At 37.6% G+C, this 23,998-nt stretch overlaps 3 protein-coding genes across 5 annotated transcripts in view; 1 reads left to right on the top strand and 2 right to left on the bottom strand.

The window, feature by feature from the left end:
- Nucleotides 1-1,110: 1,110 nt before the first annotated feature.
- Nucleotides 1,111-6,643, bottom strand: LOC307000398 (uncharacterized protein). The gene is made up of 6 exons (XM_079615960.1): nt 6,493-6,643; nt 5,362-5,659; nt 4,941-5,276; nt 3,418-3,487; nt 3,036-3,071; nt 1,111-1,907 (listed from the first exon to the last, which is right to left on the bottom strand). Exons 2-6 carry the CDS (start codon nt 5,648-5,650, stop codon nt 1,838-1,840), a joined length of 801 nt encoding a protein of 266 aa, XP_079472086.1. The 5' UTR covers nt 5,651-5,659; nt 6,493-6,643; the 3' UTR covers nt 1,111-1,837.
- A 3,133-nt stretch (nt 6,644-9,776) lies between these two features.
- On the bottom strand, nt 9,777-13,909 carry LOC307000710 (uncharacterized protein; the record flags this gene model as incomplete). Its single annotated transcript, XM_079616497.1, has 4 exons — nt 9,777-10,082; nt 12,294-12,427; nt 12,504-12,587; nt 13,833-13,909. The coding sequence occupies 4 exons, from the start codon at nt 13,907-13,909 to the stop codon at nt 9,988-9,990; spliced, it is 390 nt and encodes a 129-aa protein (XP_079472623.1). The 3' UTR covers nt 9,777-9,987.
- Nucleotides 13,910-18,065: 4,156 nt separating this feature from the next.
- Nucleotides 18,066-23,998, top strand: part of akt3b (v-akt murine thymoma viral oncogene homolog 3b) — a 20,087-nt gene continuing 14,154 nt past the window's right edge. Inside the window, exons 1-5 of one of the 3 annotated variants that reach the window (XM_079617027.1) lie at nt 18,066-18,317; nt 21,965-22,007; nt 22,426-22,721; nt 22,809-22,934; nt 23,514-23,625. In XM_079617027.1, the coding sequence (XP_079473153.1) occupies nt 22,676-22,721; nt 22,809-22,934; nt 23,514-23,625 (284 nt within the window). In that variant the 5' untranslated portion in view covers nt 18,066-18,317; nt 21,965-22,007; nt 22,426-22,675. Of the gene's footprint in view, nt 18,318-21,876; nt 22,008-22,425; nt 22,722-22,808; nt 22,935-23,513; nt 23,626-23,998 lie in introns of those variants that run through there. The other 2 variants (XM_079617028.1, XM_079617029.1) reach the window with 2 other exon arrangements.

Below are 23,998 nucleotides of genomic sequence, written 5' to 3'. Positions count from 1 at the left end.
TGCCAAAATTGTATATGTTCGGGGGTGTTTTTCTTTTTTCAGGGGAAATCGAGCCACAGGAATAAAAAATAAACCTGCGGCAACAATTTAAAAGTAGCCGTGGACTTGGCAACTCTGGAATTGACCGTTCGCAAAGACCCGCCCCCCTTAGTAACTGTCGCTATGTCCGACAAGCTGCGCCGCTCTCACACACACCATGTTCTCACGCAGTGAAAAATACATCGCGGAGCAGAGAGGACACTGTCAACACGCTGACAGACAGGACAGACCAGGTTACTTTTCAGTTACTTTTGATATTAAACATATTAAACAAAGTCTCACCTTTCAAATTTTGTCATTTAAAAAAAGAAATTTAAACAATAAATACTGTTTTGTGGCTCTTTAATGTGTCTGACAGATCGCTGTATAGCATCAGTTAAAGCTGCTCGTGAACCGATCATCTCTTCCTTCTATTTATAGCATCAAATAAACATGAATGAACATCAGGAGGAATGTTGTTTTAACCGCGGAAAGGCGTCAGTACACTCCGCTTCTCAAGTTCAAATCCTCCCATGTTAATCTACTAACTCTCCTGACTGCTTTGTCGGACAAAATGGCAGATGGCGAAGTACGATTGGTCAGATCACCTGCCAATCAAGCTCTCTGCGAAGGATGAATTGAGAATGATCCGAGTCAAGTCACCTTTATTTATATAGCGCTTTTTACAATACAGATTCAGTTTCAAAGCAGCTTTTACTGAGATAGCAGGAAAATAATGCAACAAAGTTTGTTTCTAGAAGATAATAGCGTCATAGTCCAGCTTAAGTAAGTTCAGTGATGGTTCATTTTTGTTGTAAAAAAGTTGGGAGTTGGGGGGGGGGGGGCAGTTCTCCATGGGCATCGAACCAACAGTGTATGATATGACTTAGGCAACATTACAGGTCAGAAGTCAGATTGCAGAGCTCGACAATAAGGACTGACAGACTGACTTCTGACCTAATGCTGCCTGGATCCACAGAGCACATGTGTACAAAGCAGTTCACATGATCAATGCCACTAATTTGCTTATGTAATATATGTAATGTAATATGTCTCTGCTAATGGGAGGAACGGGCGTTGCACAATGGATTTGGTTAAATAGCGTTTATTTTTTATTGTGAGTCATTGTGAAGCTTGAGGCAGGTGCTCAGACATAGGCAGACACAAGAACATAAAACAGAGGCAACACGAAAATAAATAGTTTGCACCCTCCAAAAAAACGAATGAAACATCTACTAACAACATTTCTGTTGGGGATTTAAATGCTGTAAAATAATAATAGAGAAAGATGGTGTAGTTGCGACGTCCACAAGTTAACTAGACCATCTAAATCCTGTCTTCTTGGATGGTATACACTTGCTTTGTGATGAACAAAACGTTTGTGTAAAACTCCAATGAGAAATGTATATGTGTGTGACGTTATGCACACGTTATGTAATGGTTAGGACACACATATTCATTCCAGAAAGGCTTTCAACCTTTCACGCATGCAAACTTTGATTTATTGATGTTTTTATTGTGAAGAAAGACTTAGACAAGGAACTCTTCTGTGAATATTGTTTTATTTGCATTCTGAGGTATACTATTGTACATGTTGAAGCAACTAAATTGTAGCTATTTTGAGAACATTTTCCAGGCGCATTTTGACAAGTGCAACTGAAGAGTGCAATACAACACATGTTGAAGTCTGAAAACAAATTTTTTTTGCAGTAGATTAACAAACGCCAAAGAGGTTTAGAAGCACTGCAAGCATCAAGTGTTGGGTTTATTACAGTAATGCTTTAGGAGATGAAGCTGGCCAGAAGAAACACTGAATGCGTTAGACACACTCAGCAAAGTACTGCAAAGGATTGACGTTACGGCACTCCTTCACACACAACATGTGCTTCCTGAAAGACAATAAAACACAAACTTGTAAAACAAGCTTTACATCTTATTAATGTAGCTTATCTTAATGTTGTAGATGCTACTGTTAACACATGAGCAATTGCCTTCCAACCTATGTGACTAACACTGACTCCAGTTCATCATGTTGCTCCTATAAATATTAGAAACCATATAGCAAAAATGCATATTTTCAGATATATGTTTTGATATATATTTAAAAAGGTCCAAATATATTGCTAATATTGATGAAAATATATTTAGGTACTTATTTTTCATCATGCATTTATTTATTTTGCCCAGGATATATATATATATTTTTTTGCATTTACCCAAAATGGATATTTTGCGCGCGCACACACACACACACACACACACACACACACACACACACACACACACAGTTTTTCATTTCTATCCTTGTGAGGACATTCCATAGGCGTAATGGTTTTTATACTGTACAAACTGTATATTCTATCCCCTCACACTGCCCCTATCCCTAAACCTACCCATCACAGGAGACATTCTGCATTTTTACATTTTCAAAAATATATAATTTAGTATGTTTATTAACCCATTCCCCTCATGGGGACCGCTGGCTGGTCCCCACAATGGAGGTGATCTCAGGTTTTACTATCCTTGTGGGGACATTCGGTTCCCACAATGTATAATAAACCAAGCCACACACACACACACACACACACACACACACACACACACACACACACACACACACACACACACACACACACACACAGTCCGTCTCTCTAGTCCTGAACCTGTGTGAAACTGTAAAAAAAATTGCTGTGATTATTTATCACAACTTAAAATCCAACATTGTTTCAACTTTGAAAAGTAAGTGTTCATGCTTGACTTAAAATATTAAGTTTAGTTAACTTAAGTTTAGTTAAGTTGGATATTTAAGTTATCTCAACAAATTTTTAAGTTGTCATAACTAATCGCAGCTACATTTTTTACAGTGCACACACACACACACACACACACACGATATTTAAGCTAAATGTAATTTTTTTTATTTCCCTATACCTGCTTTCAGGTATTGAATAAAATATAAATATATGTATAATCAGTATTTCTCTTGACTCGTGCACTCTTTCAGTTGTCTGACTTACTTCTTCTTGGGCCGAGGAGCGAAGACTGGAGCAGCGCTGTAAGGAAACAGGACCAGGAATATTACTCATTTTGAACATGCTTCTATTACTTGTTAAATTATTTCGATGTTGGGTAATCGTGAGAAAAATACATTTGTGTAGTTAATTTTAGTTGTATTACAATGTTCCACAATGAAAACATTTGGCGATTTGCAATTAAAATGCATTGTTATTCAAATTAATTTTGCAGATTTGAAGACCATGCTCCAAAATTGAGTCATGCAAATAAGTGGTGACTACTAATGGGAGCCTAGACTGTGATCATGTGATCATGTGATCAGCAAGACCCTGCACCTGTTATGATTGACTACTGATTTGTAGATGTGAGAAGTTGACAACTTACCCATTGGTCACGCTGTCTAACAGGGTCTTCAGGCAGGTGATGTCATCCCTGATGTCATCATCAATCAGAGCTTTAGAAGACAAAATTTACGAGACGTCACTCAAAGTTGATGTACTGTGATTCTGAAGTTGTGATCAAACTGGGCTATTGTGTATATTTGGTCAATCAACACAAGCTGACAGCCATTCATAACTATCTTAGGTTTTGGTGTATTGTTTGTATTGTATGAATCCGTACAATCACATTCTTACATTTTTCTACAATCTGCCTATACGCCCCAGTTAGGTTTAGGATGGAGCTTCATGCTCACTTTGTTTTTGTACAAATCACATTGTACAAGTGTACAATTGCAATTGGTTTTCAATTACATTTGTGACCAGTCACATGAGACGCCACTCAAATTGTGATGAAACTACAGGCTAGCCGCTTTTCCACTATCGGGCCGTACGGTAAAGAAAGGATCCAGTTATATTTCCACTTGTTTGGTTTCAAACTGTTCCCGGCACGGAATTCTCACCGTTCCGATAGAATGCATGATGTCGCCACTCATGATTGGTCACTTCTTGTCTCTTGCTTGGCTACCAGTTTCTCTGTAGATGGCCACGCAAGTTAATAATAAAATGAAAAGAAAGATCTGATCATCTTTAATAACGCAGTTGCTTACATCTCATATCGTCTGTACACTCTTGCGTCGCCAATGCAATGACTGACGCATTCGTATTACATTACAAATAGCTCTGTTATCTGCTCCACAGTACCGGCTGGACCGGATCGGCACAGATAGGAACGGTTAAGCAAAGAGAACGGTTTGGAAAAGCAGCTTATGCTAATTTCTATATAGAATCGATCAACACAGTCTCATGGCAATTCACTATTTCACTATTTTTTTTTATTTTTTATTTCGAACTAGTGGCTAATTCCTTTGAATTTATAGTATCTCATCTGTATGTTTTCAAACAATCTGCTTATTCCCCACGTTAGGTTTAGTGGTGGACCGTCATGCTTACTTTTAAAGTCCCTCTGTCTGTAGTCAATAATGTTATCCCTTAAAACTCATATTTGATCACAAAATTCACGAAAAAAAGTCGTAATGCCTTAAAATAGCTTGAATGTAACTCTACACCCTTGCCTCATTTAGTATACGCGGTTCTATGAATATGCAAATGAGCCCCGCCTCCACTCACTCACAGCAGCTCAGCGTTGACCTGATTGGTTACAAGGTAGTTTGTGACGTCGGAAACACCAGAGATTTCAAACCGTGTTTTTGAGACTGTCTTTGGTTCACTGCCGTTTTAAAAAGAAAATAATCAGCAATTCTGTCGACTTATGAATTTACACATGGTTTGTATTAAAGCGTATTAAAAACACCACATAGACACATAAACAACATTAAAAGCTTGATTTTCACCACAGGGGGACTTTTTCTTTTTTTAAAGTACGCGTTTTCGTTCAAATCATGTGCGAATAATACCTTGTAAAATAGTTAGGTTTTCTCATGAGAAATGATGTATCATGTGACTCACCACTGCAGTTGATGCGGCAGATGTTCAGACTCTGTCCGGATCCGGAATCGCACGCCACGCGATCGCTCAGCTGGAAGATCCCAAACAGCTTTGTGGAAACCTCTGAGCTTTCGCTGGAATCCTCCTCTGAACTGTCGCCAAACAGGCTCTGTGGATTCCTGTCCCGCCCTCCACCGGGGGACCTCTTCCCTCTTCCACCGGGACGGCCCTGGCCAGGTCTTCCCCCTGGTCTTTCATTGGGTCGTTGAGCTGGTCTGGGACGGGAGTCTGCTGGAGATCCGATGGCGGTGACCAGGTTGGTGTTGAACTTTGACACACGTTCAACAGAACAGACGACTGAAAGAGAGACAGAAAACACCCCTTGCTTACATTTGTACCAATGCTAGAATTCAACTCGCAGTGTTTACTCTCATAAACTTACTTTTGGCGATGAGGCCCAAGTCTACAGTTGCATTTCCAGTTGCAATTTCAGGTACAATTCCAGTCCCAGGCAAACTTCCAGTCCCGTTTCCAGGCAAACTTCCAGTCCCGTTTCCAGGCAAACTTCCAGTCCCGTTTCCAGGCCCACTTCCTCCCTGATTTCCTTGCAGACCCGCCTCGAGTTGAGCCTTCAGCTCACATTTACTGAGAATCCGTCCCTCAGTCGCACTGGACACCAGCAGAACCAGCGCCAACGCCGCCAACATCTTCATTGAGAGAACGCTCTTCATCTCTGATATCTGGAGGTTAAACCATTGCAGAACAATGAATAAGTCCAAATAAACAATCCTAATCTGCAGTTTAACTCAGTCTATTCTCTTCAAACTGTCAATCAAATGCTTGCAATGAAGGAACCTAACCCAGCTGGCATTCGACTGCTTAAATGTTTAAATGTGGTTGAAATAATGTCAGTTTATGAAAAAACATTAATTCAACGTCAAAACAACGTTGAACACAAAATGGTTGACATGGTGTTGTTAACTCACTATGGATTCAACATAGAAATATAAATAAAATTTGAGTTGTACGTCAAATCAACATTATTTTTTACAACCATGAACAAAAATAACGTTGTTCCAACATCCAAACAATGCTGATCAATTAACTGTTGATTAGATTTTCAAAATCTAAACAAAATCCATCGGTGATCCAACACTGACACCTGACGTTGATTCAACGCTGAGTCTACATTAAAATGCCAGCTGGGAACAATCAGAAAAAAATGTGTTCCCTTAGGTTGTCCCTGGGGCAGTATCCTTAAAGGTACACAAGGTATAATGCGTACTGTATTATTCAGGGGTAGATACGGTAAAAAGATGCCCCTTAAGGTACCGTTTTTCTAGCAATATTTCGGTTAATCATATTAGGCTATTCAAACATAGTTTTTTAAATAATTCTGCTCTTTAGCAAAGCCACTGGTTGGTCTAGACTAGAGGGACGCTCATGCAACTAAACAATCTTCTACAACCAAATTGGCTTATTATTTCTGCTGCATACTTTAACATATAGTTATATAAAACATGAAGCAATATTTGCTGGTAAAGCATTTTATTGTAAAGAGAGTTCAGTTTACCAGAGAGCCTGTTGTAGATGTAGATCTAGTCTTCACTCTTGCTTCAGTCTGGAGGTTGTTTCCACCGTCCGCTGTGTGCTGAATGCATGAGTGTGGGGATTTTTATACTAAACTGACGCGATGAGCTCACTGCTTCGAAAACTCACTTAACCTGTTGAAAAACCACTACATTAGTTGGATGCCAAAGACAAATGGCATGCATTGCTTCATAATTTTGAAATCCGGCGTGTCATGTAATACTCAGGTTTTGTGAGTCAGGTTTTCCTCTCGCCATTTCAACTATTGTTAAACTGTGACCATGTGATTACGAGGTCTTTGTTGTGCTATTTACACACATGTTCCTTCAGCCTTTGACCAGCGGCCCTGCAAATAAATAGGCAATTTCATTATTTTTATTAAAAAAGGTTATCATTGAACCCAAGAAATCACATTTTAATTGTTCAGGTCCAAAGAATCAGAGCTGTTACCATTATATATATATATAAACCTCCAGTGTATTGTTAATGTTTATCATCACTTACCCTAATACCTACACTTCAACCTTCACTCTTAAAAAAATATTCCAGTTCAACCGGGTTCTAAATAGAACTCTTGGGTTCTTGACTCAATTTTAAAGAACCCTTCGTGCCAAAAAGGTTCTATATAAAGAGAAATGTCTTAATTGATTGCATAATGCATACATGTTTGATGGGTTATTTCAATTTATAAAGTATTATAAAAGTATGTTTATGAGAAATGTTTTATTTAAATGAATAAAACAAAATGAAGGAATTACAAATAAATCCATAAAATGATCCCATGTAAAAGGTTGTATATATGAAAAACAAAAACAAATTTAATATATTTAATTTTTAATGGATTTATAATAAGTTTATTTTGGTAGCATCACTGTACAATAATTTGCATTGAAAAAATAAATGAACCCATGACACTTCTCTTGCATTACATGTTTTTTGCGATGATATTAAAAATGTTTCAGTGTTAGGTTGAATGTAGGTTGAATATCAATGCAAAAATGTTTAATGGCTTAAAATAACTTTAACTCAACACATTATTCACAGTCCATATTTTTGTACTTCACAAGACAGAAATCTGTAAAAAAAAAATCTGTAAAAAAAATACTTTATTTAATTATTTTAAATAACAAAAAATCTTAACCATAATAAAATACTGATTAAGATGCTATCCAAAAAGAAACATAGTCAAAAATACTTTTATGATTATACACTCTTAAATATGATGACAGAAAGACAACAAGCCACAACATAAATTCATTTATCTTTTCTAATTTACTAAAATGTGTAGTGGTAACGAACTGGGAAAGTCCAGACATCACACACACACACACACACACACACACACACACACGCTGTGACAGTCTCACACACACACACACACACACACACACACACACACACACACACACACACACACACACACACACACACACACACACACACACACACACACACACACACACACACACACACACACACACACACACACACACACACACACACACACACACACACACACACACCTGTGGTTGGATTACCACAGTTTCGGCAGTAATTAATATCTGAACAGATGCATCTTGTGTTGGTACAGAGCAGTTTTGTCTGGAGTATTCAAATACTCAATACTCTGATTCATTTCTCTGAAAAGACTGTCAATCTTTGTTCAGTTGTGTGAAATGCATATATATGCAGACCATGTAAATGTCCCAAAAATATATTTTTGAAGTGAAAAGTGTTTTAAACTGTGTACAAAGTGGCACAAAAAGTATCTGGACCCTTAAATGATCAACACATAACTTCACTGCATTAGCCTAATATTCCTGCTTCTGTCTGTGTTTTTAATGTTAACCGAACAACAAAAGACAAGAAAATCATGCTCTTGACTGAATTGCTTTATTCAATAACTTTAATATGAATTATACAGTTAAGATATCCAATGTTGTTTTACGATTAATTACTTTATTTAATTTCTGTACCTGAAAACTTCTGTTAAATACCTAAATAACCTGAAAAGCACTGTTTATTTCATCGGTATCTTTGCTCTATTGTATTCATTTGTGCTGTTGCTTGTAGTTAAAACGTTCGTTTTATTTGACAGTAGTCCTTTTTACCATGAACATAGCACACACCGAACCACCGAAACCATAACGTGACCCTACAACCATGACACAGACCGAACCGTGAATAATTTCAACCTATATATATTTATTTTTTAGAGTGACACAATATCATAGAATAAAACGTGAATGATATAAAGTGAAGATTTGGTGACTACTAATCCTATATATATATGAGAGTTTTCCTTTTAAAAACAAGCTTGTGCTTCTTTAAAATAAATGACACTTTGCCATTCCCACATTTTGAGTGACTTAACTGTCCAAATACTAATTTATATTCATTTGGATCTGTTATTAAATTGCTTAAATATATTTAATTCTGCAGAAATGATCCAGGTTCAGCATCACACACACCCTCATCGCACAATGTCAAAATCTGGTGAGAGAACAACGAACAATGATCACGAGTTACGACGCAAGTATCGAGTATCAGAGAAGACTGGAGCCGCTTGACAATACTCTGAAGCCGATGAACGTGAATTGTTCAGTGTCTCAATAGCGAGGGATCACTTTACAGGAAGTGAAGAGAGTTCAGAACAGTTTGAGCTATTTTCGATGTGAACACAAGATGAATGTCAGCATGACTCAGACATTTAGATGTTGACACATGCCAACAAGCACGTCAGACTCTCACTGCTGTGATTGTCTGATATAATCTAACAGTTAAATATGATTAGATATGTTTCCCACACAACGTCCTTCGTCAAATAAAGGCTCAAATGCAGGTGGAGATTATTGCTCACTTGTTAATCCTCGTTTGTTTGATCATCTAATGAATTGCATTGGGATATTTTAATATTTACATAGTTTACTGTATTTAACCAATGTACGATTGAGATTATACCATTCTAATGTCATACTTTGAAGAAAATCAAAACAAACAAAACCAAACAAACATGCCTTTACCGAACAAACAAAAGCATGGATTAGTCACCTTAACGTAATCACACAGATCTTCACAAAACAAAAGTCTTTTATATCATTCACGTTTTATTCGCTCTAAAAAAAGCTGGGTTGTTTTAACCCAATTTTGGGTCAAATATGGACAAACCCAGCCGTTTGGTTACATTTTTTAATTGCATTTTTAATCCAACGTTTGGGTTTGTCCATGCATATTTGACCCAAAATTGGGTTAAAACAACCCAGCATTAACTTTCACTGTTTTCAGGCTGAACATTGCAGACGTGCATGTAATATCTCTGTGGCTTTCAGGTTCTGGTTGCGTGCCGGTGGACAAGTGCTTGAACACATGTTTTACATGACGTCTCTGACAGATCTGCTGTGTCATTGTGCGATCGCATTCCACCAGGAAGATTTTTTTCCTCAATCGCAAGGTTTTGATTATGGTTTTGATCGCAGCTTCATGTGTTGTGGGTCAGATAGAGGCGCTGATCATCTGTGTGTGTCTCCAGTGGGGCTGGATGTGAACTCAGCGTGTACTTCTGGACATCAGTGCCTGTGTACAAACAGCACAAAACATCACCATAAAGTTCACAGACTGCCCTTTATAATGGCATGTTTTTGTCAGTCATGTTTGTCATTTCATCCGCTCTAAGCTGCTAAAATGCTTATGTTTCAGAGCAAATCATGCGTTATGCGTGCATTGTTGGCTTGTCATGTTGATGGAGATCGGCACACTTGCAGGTACAGTGATTTTATGGCATGTGTTTAATAAGCATAACCATCTCTGTCAGTGTCTGTGAGAACAAACAATTTGTTAAAGAAATAATTCACCCAAAATAAAATATCATTTTTTTTTTCCATGCTACTATTTTATTCTGTGGTCCACAAAAGGAGAGTTTTCCTTAAAGCTGTTCATAGTGACTACAGGCCGTCTAGCTCAAAAAAGGAAGAGTAAACAGTAACAAAAAATTACCTTTTTAAAATTATAAGTCGGAAGACATTGCTGAAGAAAATCATATTAACTTATTAACTCTAAAATTATATTCATGCAAAATTATTTAGCAGATTTCAGTGTTATTTAAGTATCATAGAGATACTATTATAGTTAAATTACAATTTCAAAAAAAATGTTTTAAAATATATATATATATTTTGTATTTAAAGTTTTAGTAATTTTGTTACAATTTTTATGCTTTTAATTATTTTTTTTATTTTTTTTGTAAATACGTCTACAGTTTTAGTTGTTTTAGAGTTATGTTATAAGTTTATTAATCATCAGGTTAAACCTAAAAAAAATGAGAAATGTAGCCTTGGTAATAACTAGCTGAAATAAAATAAGTTTTACGTTTTTAATATTTTAGTTTATTTCAGTTAACATGTATTTTATTTCAAGTTAAGTAAATGTTTAGTTGTAGAAAATTCTTCCTTCGTGTTCCTCAAAGAATAGACACCTTCGGACACCTTCCATATACGACAAATACCACTCACTCACATTTATTTTCTTATGAAACTGAAAACATTTAGTTGAGATTAGCCTACTAAAGGTGAAGAAATATGACGATATTACAATTATAGGCCTAAAATGGCTCAAGAATAGCGGAGTCCACCCCACAGTTAACGACATATAGCGCTTTTTTCAGATGATGAACGGTAATAAACAATATAGCCTACCAACCAATCAGAATCCACCTAACTTTAAAGCGCGCGCTGCGGTCACAGAACGTTATTGTCTGTTCGTGTGTACACTAATATAGCGCTAGCTAGTTACCCAGATTGCAAACTGAAATTGAATCAACGTGGAAATGACGTTGACGTGACATCGAAACAACATCATTTTGCTCATCGAATTAACGTTGAATCAACGTCAGACACACCATTCAACCGCATTTCAACGTTGAATCAATGTTTGATTTTCGGCGTAATTACGTTCTGATATACCGACCAAATAGTGAACGTTAATTCAACGTTGAAATTTGATCGATGATTGATACTGACCTTCACAACTAAAAATCAACGTCTGCCTGCTATCTGGGTGTCGCGCTAATATAATTAGTTACCGTGTGAACGGGGCTTTGTAACGCAATGAATAATATTTACATTTACCATTACTGATAAAAAATAATCTGTAGGCCTACGAGTGAAACGGTAACGCTATGACTTTATGATTTGGTGATGCAGTCATTACTTGAGTCATTATTTTCACATTAGTGGTACAATGCTAATCCATTATTATTGCGCGTGAGATATGTGAACATACATGCTATACATTTATAGATTCAGAATATTCACTGCTGTTTTTAATCCATTGTAAATTCATATTCCAGTTCAATTTTATGTTTACGCAGATTAATGGATGTGAAGCCACGTTTATATTAATTCCCTGTTTCTCCACTTACAGGTCAAGAACATCCTAATGTGTGAAGGACAACTAGTCTGCAGTTGCTACATCTACATCTACCTTTGTATTTGCTAATCATGATTTTGTAAGATGCCAGAGAAAAAAAGTATGAAGAAATAACCCTTCCAACAACACCACTCCTGATTATCCAGGGTGGGAGACCAAGTTTAAGAGCTTAAGAGAGAATATCTTTTGTAAGACTAAAAGGTGAGCGTTGCCAAATATCAAGAAAATAGGATTTAATCATAATCTTCTATTAAGGACTATTTAAGCTTTTGTTTCATTCCTCTACAGATGTTTACATGCCAGTGACGACACTGAGGGCGGGTAAAACTGAGATATCGGATGAATATCTCTCACACAGACCTGTAGACAGCGGAGAGGAGCTGTGCCCGGACAGAAGTGAGGCCTGCAGACTCAGCAGATCAAACTTTGTTCTCTGATAACGCTTCTCTTCTCTAGATTCATTACGTAGCAGGTCTGGAGTCTCCGGTGTCGATCTGAGGAAGAAAAAGCAGAAATCTGTTGAGTTTGGTGTAGCCTAGTGGTTAAAAATCATTTTTTATTTCTACTCACCTGTGCAGATGTGAGCTGACGCCGTGAACTCTCGCGATCTGACCGGGATACAGTCCCAGGACATCTCGGCCCTGACGGCGAGCGCTGGAGAAACACAGCAAACGGAGGAACCCGATCAAACACACATGATGCACACAGTAAAACACACCAACATGCTTCAAATCAATGTGTATTAAAGCTACAAACTGGCCAAATTTGGTCTGAAACATAAGCTACACAATGTTAACATTTTGAAGTTAAAGGGGTGGTTGATTATGATTTCACTTTCTAACTTTAGTTAGTGTGTAATGTTGCTGTTTGAGCATAAACAACATCTACAAAGTTACAACGCTCAAAGTTCAAAGCAAAGGGAGATATTTTATTTAACAGAAATCACTTTTTAAGGCTTATAGGGACTACACGACATTCCTCTGGGGTTAGTGACATCACCAACCCTTAAATTTACATAAACCCCGCCCCCTGATTTATAGATTATCAAGGCAGAATATGCTAATCAATGACTAGAAGATAACTACACATAAGCTACACAAATTAATCAACTAACCATTCAGAAATGTCCTGTTGCTTCTGTCCTGAGTCCCTCAATCATTGTCTGAGTCCGGTTTGAACATAAAAGCCTAAGGCTATGTTTACACGGAAACGATCTGAAGAGAAAACGCAAAAGTGGCGTTGCGTTATCACTTTTTATTCTGCGTTTAGACGAGCGTTATGGGGGGGGGGGGGGGGATCTGCGTGCATATGGTGACGCAAAAGTGTGTGAAATTCGATGTAGTGTGCACTCCAGGCGGCTAGGTGGCGATGTGAAGCACTGCCACACAACAACACCAAGTCCGCGCGCCTGCGTACTACCTTCCTTCTATTTCATCCCTAGCAGACTTTTGCGTTTTCACCCGCAAGCAATCTCGTGTAAACAGGGCCTAAAAGTTTTTGCAATTTTCAGTGTCTGTTTGTGTGAGGTACAAGGACACGAGCTCTTGTAGCTCCGCCCCCTGTGCCGGGAGCAGCAGCTCATTTGCATTTAAAGGGACAGACCCGAAAACTGTGCGTTTTTGCTCACCCTCAAAAAGGAAAAACTTTAACATGCTATATAAAAATATCTGTGGGGTACATTGAGTTAAAACTTCACACACACACACTCTGGGGACATCAGAGACTTATTTTACATCTTGTGAAAAGGGCATTATATCACAATATCACAGCAAGTGTAAACTGCTTAATTTAAAGATGTCTAGCACACTTAATTACCCATTTAACATGCACAACTGGAGCTAAACGCTTTTACTTTGAGTTATTGTGAGTCAAAGGCTTTTAAAAATCATTTATACTTACACATGTGCTGGTTGATGTTGGGTGTCCTGACTTTCCTTAAACTCATGTAACCTCAGAGCAATTCCTGACCCGGCCATCCTGCACATAACATAATTAAAACTGGTTTTCGGTTTAATCTTACATGCTCATTAATGGCAAACGCACATAAATATAATGGAGCCTATATAGGGAACACAATGCCTTGCATTTTAAACCATAAGACATAAAACAGCTTATCCAAGCCTAACCTGGATTCAGAGAGGTTTGGGGTAGTTAGCTAGTCAGGCAGGGAGACCAATTGAACTGTTGTTTTATTTTTTAACAGGTTAACATTGAAGTGAAATGTTGATGATAAACACTAGAATTACAAACGGATCTACAGAAATTGTCTCTAGTCATTCATGCCATTAGAGTTTGTGCTGCGGCTCCTCGTGTCTTGTTGTGTTTGTAGAGCGAGTCACTGCTGAGATCGAGTCTTGTTTACAGGTCACAACCAAATCACACATTCAAATGCGAAATCTTCACCTTAAAACCAAACCAAACCTGCTTTGAAAGACAAACGCGGGTCGCCTTACCTGCTTGTTTTCAGTCAGCGTGTAGATTCATTTGCACTTTGCATGGCTGAAAGTCAGCATCCTCGTGAGGGTAATGGACAGCAGCGCTTCTGTTACCCGAGCACAGAAATCTGACACAGGCCGGAGACAGAGACATTGATATCCATTCTAGACAGATCAGGATCTGATGGATTGTGGGTCTAGTTTAACGGTGCATGTATAAAGTCTCCATTGGGCTGAAAAAAATGCTGAGATGCAATCACTCCGCCCAAGTAGCAGTGCTTCGCCTTCTGAGAATATAGTTCCCAGTATGTATACGGTTAGAAGATGGCTGTGTCTCATGTGATCTTGTTATTTGGACACGCTGTGACTATACAAATCTCAACATGTAAATAGGAAAATATTGGCGTTATTTTGTTACTTATTGGGAGCAGTATGCTAGCTGGAGCCATTTACCTCCAGTCTTTGTGCTAAGCTTGGCTAGCGGTGGGAGCGTCAGACAGAGTTACGGCACGCACAGAGATGAGAAGAGTGTGTATGGACTTATCTAATTCTGGGGGATACGGTGAATAAGCTAAAGTCCCAAAAAGTCGGCGTGTTCCTTTAAAGGTGATATAAAGATTAAACAGGTCATGAACACGTCAAAGCGAACTGGGCATTGCATTGCAACCCCAGACAGCAACATAGTGTCGGCTCAGATCCGGGCCACATCTGGTACATGCGGATGCAATGCGTACCAGATGTGGGCCGGATCTGGGCCGACACTACGTTGCTGTCTGGGACAAGCTACAATGAACACTTCAATACAATATCATGCACTCGTTCAGAAAGAGAAATGTTTCAGTTTATGCACTGTAAAAAAAAATTAAATTGGCCCAAGTGGAATTCTGCAAATTGATCAAATTAAATTAGCAGAATTTCACTTGGGCCAATTGAAAAAATTAGATGTGACCAGTCACTAGAAAATTTTGAGTTGTTGAGGTTAGACATTTTTTACAGTGTGAATAGTTGTGGCGCGCCATGTCAGAAAAATGCTCTATAGATGCAGATATGTTGTATGGATTTATTATAAGCGAGGCGCTCGCGTTCTCTCTAGACAGAGTTGTCTACTTAATTACTGATGACACAGAGCAACACAGCTAAACGTGTTCCTCATATGTTTAACCTTTGATTGTCTACTGTCTTTTAGAAGATCTGGAAGCGAACAAATGCAACAAGAGCAAACAGAGCAATAAGAGTTAAATGTAATAAGAGCAATTAAAGTCCCCCTGTGGTGAAAATCATATGTCTATGTGGTGTTTTTAATATGCTTTAAGACAAACCATGTGCAAATTCATAAGTCAAGACCATTGCTGAGTATTTTCTCTAAAAAAGAAAGAAAGAAAAAACCGCTTTGAAATCGCTGGTGTTTCTGACGTCACAAACATTATAACCAATCAGATCAACGTGTGATCATCAACGAGTGGATCTCTGAGCTGCTGTGAGTGAATGAGCAAGTGGAGACGGGGCTCATTTGCATATCGCGCATACTAAATGAGGCAACGGTGTAGAGTTGCATTCAAGATATTTTAAGGCATGAAGTTTTTTCAAGTAAAAATCATTTAAATATGTCATTTTGGTGATCAAAGATGAGCTTTAAAGGATAAAATTATTGACTACAGGTAGACGTAAGTTTAATAGAAGTATCCTTTGCAAAGGAAAATGTTTGCATGTAATATAACGTTTGCATGTAATTTTATAATTTATAGTGCAATTACACTAGTACCAGGAAATAAAACAATGTGTGGTAGTTTTTCAATAACTTCAGAGACTATACCAATATATCTTAAAATCCTTTCATTGTAACATAACTGATACATCTATCATTGTGAATAAACTCTTAAAGTCAGGATCTGAATTTCAGTACTCAGCTTGTAAACTATTAATAATAATAATAACAATAACAAATTTGAGTGATTTTAATAATTGAATATCATTTAAACTTTTTATTTAATTTTAATGTAAACGTGTAAACTATTATTATTGAAACAAACAAAAAATAAAAAGCAGACTTGAACTTTCTGTTTAATCATGGGGCTTGAGATTTATGTGTTGAACTCTAGAGGGAGACATCCTGCAACTTTATATGTGAAGTCCTCATAAACTATGCACTACACGTGTAGTTCAAAGCAAAAGATGTATGGAATAGTTTATGGAAATCGATCCCCAAGTTTGTGACTTCAATCGATTATTCAAAGAGTAGTTTTAGTCTCAGTAATATTATTATTATTCGTCCGTGTCCTTTGTTTACTGTATATTATGCATTCATTAAATAAGACAAAGGGTCCCAAATCACTCTATCCTGGGAAAGAGGCTGGGGAACTCATTGTTGGTGCATTTATTATTGTCTTCATCATTTAGTGTATAATAAGTGAGTTCTGGTGATGTCTGTTTATATGAGGTCTCTTTTCGGTAGGATACATAAAGCATTTATCATGCATATGTAGCGAGACCAACAAAAGCCTGAAGAACGACAAAGCCAGGAAGAGGAGGAGGAGGAGGAGGAGGAGGGGGGGGGGGGGGGGGTGTCCGGTAAAAACGGGTCCCGGTGTGACGTCGAGAGGTTTCCTCCTCCGTCCCACTGGCAGCGACTGAACGGCTGGTGCTGGAGACCAAATTACCAATCCTACTATTGCGAAGGTTCAGCTCATTGATGATCAGCTCTGGCTGACGTTGCTGTCCAACCACCCAATGGAAAAGGTTTAGCTTATGAATATTAATTAGCACCGACAGTTACATTTCAATGGCGAAATCCCGGGCTTTTAATATTAATGAGCCGTAATGCTCTGAAGCTTGTGTTCCTGTAATGATATATTTCAATGGCCATGGGATGGGGTAGAAAAAGAAAACGCATATATTATACAATAATTAATATTTTAAACATGTTTATTTTGCATAAAACCAAATGTTCTGGCTACAAACAATTTTATTTATTTTTCATGTTTATCATACTTATTTATCATGTACTATTATTTTTTATTATTAATACTATATTGACAGATAAGTGAAGCACCACCTTTTCCTTTTTTTTAATGCCATCTTTTCTATTTCTACATTTCTATATGACACTATTTTCTTCTATTCATTACTTCAATGAGCAGAGCTCATTGTTTCTGCCTTAAATTATTAAAAAATGTTAATTAATACATTTTTAGCTAACTGTGATTTTTGTACATTTCTGAAATACATAACTTAGACAGAACCTCTGATAACAGATCACTCTAAAATTGTAATGTGGACTCGTGCATTTTCTGTAAAGCCACTTTGAAACGATGTGTATTGTGAAAAGCGCTATACAAATAAATGTGAATTGAATAGAATTACGAGTTCAATTCTGAGGGGGAAAAATACCACTTTTTTCTTGCAATTTTTATTTTTTATTCTGCGGCAGAAACAGACTCCCATAATTGTTTATACTAATGCATACAATTTTATTAATACATGTATTCTGGATATTGTAAATAATATTCTGAATTCCATGAATATATCATGAATATTCCACGAATATCCTGAATTCAGCTCTCGCCAGCGTTGTTTAGTATTCTTCCAATGCGGAAGGTTTATGTTCTGAATATTCATGAGTTCTCGCTGACGTTGCCTGCTAACCATCCAATGGCGACGCTTATCTCATGAATATTAAGAAGCAGGCCTTCGCCGTGCTAGGATTCGGACAAATTCGAGTGCTGGAGACGGGGTGCGCCGTCACCGCGCTTTCTGCATCGGGTTACGCCATTCATCCAGGGTCATTCAGTTCACCGGTGTAACGAACATGATGGCCACTTCACGGGCGCGCGTGCCTCCGTTTTCCTCATGACCGACCAGCGGCGGCAGCATCATCTGCTTGCGGGTTTGGGTTTGTCTCATACCGGGCTGGCGCGGAACCGATCCCACCGTCTGGCGGAGCGTCTGCCAGGTATTGCGTGCTTCGTGTTGTTTATTTTTCCTCCATCACCGAGCAGCATCACGGGCCAGGCCGAGCATCCGCGCTGGAGCATCACTGGCCGCCGGGCGGGGATGTTTCCTCGGCCTTAACGTTACCCGTGATGCTGCTGGACACACGAAGCGCTTATTTATATATCGCGCACTGTTTTGATATAAATCACTCAGATATTCCATTACAAGCTCATTTAAACTGCATCCTGCGTGTTATTATTGATGCGCGTCCACCATTTTACGCATTTCGGCCAAATGGAAAACAAGAGCGCGCACATTTCTCATCCTCCAGCCTAAATGCTTGTGTGTTTGTATTGTTATCACACAGCAGTGTTTGTGTGCACACACACTCATATATGTTCATATGCACGCTTGTTCTTGTTCGTGGCGAGCTGTCAGTCTGCTGTATTTATTATCATGCCGATATGGATTATATAACAGCAGCTCAATATGACACAAAAGTAGATGATTCATTGTGTTTATTATGGTTCGTCATGTTAATTGCTGTCACATCCGTGTGTGTGTGTGTGTGTGTGTGTGTGATGCCCAACCGTGTCCGCCATTGTTTTTGTTGACATTGGTTTGGATGGCTTCTGTTGTTTAGTCCTCTATTTTTTCCTAACAACGTGAATTAGGCATTAATTACATTTAAATGCACATCAAAAAGAGCCTCTTCTATGAAGAATATGCTTTTATTGTAATATATTAAATATGCGTTTGATGTTTTTTTGTGTGTGTGTGGGATTAGATATTAGATTAAAAAAGGTGAATCTGCAAAAAAAAAAAAAACAGGAATTTTTTTTATTGCAGTAATTTATCACTTCTGTTTTCTTTCCAAATGTAACATTTGGAAGAAAACTAAATTTGTGTGATGTGTTCAATGTGCAGGAAGCCATTTTGTTGTCATGTGACAATAAAAACATAAAACAGAGGGCCACTCAGAGTCATTAAAAATATCACATTTGACCTTTTTTATGAAATGCTTTCAGACAAACAATATTAATACGTCTTGATATTTTGAATAACAAATAATGAATGTTTGTAAAGAATATTAATTCCCTTGAAAATGTAGTACCGCTTTTGAAAATAATGATCAAGCAGTATAGCCTTAAAATAGTTTGGGTGCCAGGAAAGTATTTTAGTGATTAAAACCTCAGAGAACATCAAAACCTTGATAGAAAAATAATTTGAAATGTATTAAGAGATGAATGCAAATTCTATTTTTAAACGCCTGAACTTCATGCGTTTAGTTTCATGTGTGAATTATTCTGTTCTTGGCATCCTGAATTAATGTGTAAAGTTACCGTACTTGGGCTGATGATGCTGTGCCGGTTTCTTCATGGTACAGCGTGATTTAATAAAGGGGAGTTTATGGAGGATTATGGGAAGTGCGTGAATTTACAGCATCAACTATGCAGAGATGTTGAAATCCAAAAAGAGTGTGAGGTGCCTGTGTTCCCATATGTGGCAGATTCACTTTGTTGTAGATTAGCTGAGGTGTAGATGTGAACAAACAGAAGTGTGAGACCTTGTAATGTGTAAAGATGTATTGTCTGAGATTCTGAGAGGTTGACTCCAAGGTCCATATGTTGATTATAAGGCTGATTCTGAGATTTTGACGGATCTATGTTTGATTCTAAAATTATGCTAAATAAAAAAAAAACAAGTATGAAGTTCTAAGATTTTAAACTCTCCCTGTAGTCGATAATTTCATCCTTTTAAACTCCTCTTTTATCACCAAATTGACATATTTAAAAGATAATTGGAAATAGAAAAAATTTCTTCATGCCTTGAAATAGCTTGAATGTAACTCGACACCCTTGCCTCATTTAGTATATGGGGTTCTATGAATATGCAAATGAGCCCCGCCTCCACTCACTCATGTCAGAGATCCACTGGTTGACGATCACACGTTGATCTGATTGGTTACAAGGTAGTTTGTGCCGTCAGAAACACCAGCGATTTCAAACCACGTTTTTGAGAGAAAACACTCAGTCAATGGTGTTGACTTCACACATGGTTTGTCTTAAAGCATTTGAAAAACACCACATAGACATATTAACAACATTAAAAGCTTGATTTTCACCACAGGAGGACTTTTAAGTTTGATTTAGGACGCGTTTCAACCAAAACCGGAAAGCTTTATATTTGTTTTTTGGCCGTTCATTTACACAACAACAGCGTGTTTGTGGGCCTGAAAACACAAACTTTTAAAAACGGGTTTCAAAATGCAACTTTTTGAAAACTATGCCATTATCATTCAATGTAAAATACAACAAGCAAGCGTGTTATGTGTTCAATTTATTGACTCGTAGTGTTTCTTTCAAAGTGATAAACACGATTCCGGATAAATTGATTTTCTTGTTTCAAATAAATATCACGGTTCTAAACCGAAAACTAAACAAAATAACATGTCATTTACTAGAGGTTCTGACATAATGTTAATGGCTGCAGTCTATTTAAAATGTTGAATTAATTTCAATGAATTAAAAAAAAAATCTGGTTGAATAAATGATTCAATGACTCACTCTTAAAGACTTCACTTGTTTCATTACTGGATGAATCGGCATTTTTGAGCCAATCTCTTGAATGAATGATTCATATTAAACATACATTTTAACAGTCACTTATCGCCACCTACTGGTGTAACAATGTAATTGAAATAATCGATGTAATGAAAAGACCGTTTCATCATGTACCACACACTCTGGCTTTCTGGATCAGCTGAATGTTCACAGTGAACGGTTTTGAATATCAAAGGTTTTCCAGACACAGGAGAATCGTGGTCATTTAGGAATGAGATCGTGTGAGTGTATGAATCGAGATCGCGGGCTTTTTGCGATTAAAAGTGCAGCTCTACAAAGTTGCATCGCCATCTATTGGCCTGGGATGCGTAATACAGTGTTTCTAGTCGTTTTCACGGATCCGCGTGACCGCGTTGTCGTCAGTATATAAAACACGCAAAGAAGGTTATAAAGTGAAATGACTGATTTATAGTTTAGTTCGATTCTAAGATGATTTTACATTTGATTCTTTACTAAAAGGGAGTTCTGTTTATTGTAAAATTCTAATTGTATTATAGAATTGTCTAGTTCTAGTTTGATTCTATGGTTTCCATTTCGAATAGTGTTCTAATTTATTTGATCACTCTGAGGTTCGGATGTTGAGTTCCATCTTAGAATCAACTGTTGAACCTCAGAATGATCAAATAAATTCGAGGTTCGGATGTTGATTAAAATGTCCTGTTATTCATTATGGCTTTCTGAAATTGATTCTAAAATGTGGTTGGTTCTTCGAGGGTTCTAAGATTCTGAGGTTATGATGTTGATCTCAAGGTTCTAAGATTAATTGCAGAAATCCAAGGTTTGATTCTGAGATTTTAAGGTTCTATGTTCGAAATTAAGTTTTAATTTTAAGATAATTGTCAGGTTGATTTCCAAGATTATAAAATGATATTGTTTATTCTTAAGGATGTAAGATTCTATAATAGATTCATAGTTTTTAAGTGGAATCTCAGATTATTTTAATGTTGACTGTATTTGAATGCGAGTTCTGTTTATTGTAAAATTCCAATTGTGATTCTATCTATTCCTAATTGGGTTCTAATATTTATTTTATCATTCCAAGGTTCAACTGATGATTCTGAGATGATTCTAACATTCATTCTGAGGTAGTGATATTCATTTACTATGGGGTTCTACAGTAAGTTTGCTTACAAAATTCCAAATTCTAAAATTCTAAATTCCTTGCATTGATTCTCAGGGTTCTAAGACAGATTCTGAGGGCTCAGTGTTGATTCTAATGTCAGTGGGTTCATTATAGGGTTATTTTATTGGTTGTAACATTTCTGAGCTGGTTCCAAGATGAATTCTATGGTTCTAAAGCGTCACGATTCAGAGAAGAAGCACGTATCGCATCAGCATCCAGTGTGAGAGAGGAAGAGAAGGCCACGGGAAGGGGCGGGAAATGTTTCCCTGCTCTTAACAATGACTTTATTTCACATGGAAGTGTGTGTGTGTGGGAGAGGGGGAGAAGCGGAAGAGAATGACCCTTGTGTGTGTTTTCTCTATTTTGTTGTTTCCTTCCAGGCTGAGTCACCGTTGGAGTGTCTGAAGGGTTGCGAGAGAGAGAGAGAGAGAGAGAGAGAGAGACAGAGTGAAAGTGAAGGAGGAGGCTGAGACGTTACATCACAACGTGGCTGAGAAAGTGAGAGGAAGAGTGTGAGAGAACAGGAGGGCAGAGCGAGACGGCCGTCAGGGAGAGCGAGGGAACGGGACAGATCCACGAGCAGGAAGTCGAGCACTGGACTGACCCTTGAACTCTGACCTCAGGCCCAAAATGAACGACCAGAGCGTAGTGAAAGAGGGATGGGTGCAAAAGAGAGGTGAGAAATGCATCGCAGTCGCATATTGTGTCAAATATATGTGTATATGGGGCATGCTTGATGATTTTTTTTTTATTGGCTCGACAGGTGAATACATTAAGAACTGGAGGCCGCGCTACTTCCTGTTAAAGACGGATGGCTCGTTTATCGGATATAAAGAGAAGCCGCAAGATGCCGATCTGGCGTATCCACTCAACAACTTCTCTGTCGCCAGTGAGTCTCACATTATCAAACTTGTTTAAATGAAATCAAAATGTTTTATGTCTAGCATATGCTAGTGCAGGTGTTTAACTCGAGGATCCGCTCGCTAGGGACACCCTATTAAAATATGAAATATATATACTATATAATGACCCATTTATACGGTGATAAATACAAATATTATAAAGATGTGTAAAATATTTTTTGGAAAGTATTTACTTTAGTTGTCGTTTTGTGTATTCTGTCAGAATAACATGCATTTTTAATAATGTATGATTAATCTCTTGATTCATTTCCAACAAGAAATGTATTTATTTGATCATTAACTTGTTTATTTAGTTAAAAAATATTTTTTTATGTTTATTTTACCCTTGCTATTTTTAATTTGTGATATCAGTGTGTCATGTTTCTGGCAAACCCTTCTAGATCAATTTCCCGTTCTCCAGATCCATGACTCAAAGTTCATTCAAAGCTAATTGATTCGATGAAGAGCGTCACGTGCTGATGTCATCAACGTGACACGAGTCTGTGTTTTGAGACGATGACATCATTATTCCACGTGTAAACCTCTTTCCTCCTGTCTCTGGTCAGAGTGTCAGCTGATGAAGACGGAGAGGCCGAAGCCCAACACCTTCATCATCAGGTGTCTGCAGTGGACCACTGTGATCGAGCGCACCTTCCACGTGGACTCGCCCGACGAGAGGTACCACGTCACATGATCTAACGCGCACTACCGCTCAAAAGTTTGGGGGCGGCAAGACTTTTCTTTGTTTTTTTTTTAAAGAAATTAATACTTTTATTCAGCATGGATGCATTAAATAGATCAAAAGTTACAATAAAGGCATTTATATGTTACAAAAGATTTATATTGCAAATAAACGTTCTGTTTATCAAAGAATCCTGAACAAAATGTATCACGGTTCACACGAAAATATAAAGCAACACAACTGGTTTCAACATTTTCTATCCACCTATGTGGATTTTGGGATATCGCATAAAAAAAAATCTGGATTAAAACGCCAAGATGCTCATACATTTAAAAAATGTGCATTAAAAACCGTATGCGCTCAATTAAG

This window comes from Phoxinus phoxinus (assembly GCF_949152265.1).
Source record: "Phoxinus phoxinus genome assembly, chromosome: 6".
Classification (NCBI taxonomy): domain Eukaryota; kingdom Metazoa; phylum Chordata; class Actinopteri; order Cypriniformes; family Leuciscidae; genus Phoxinus; species Phoxinus phoxinus.
Note: the sequence above shows the minus strand (reverse complement) of the source record. Positions and strands in the feature narration are given on the sequence as shown.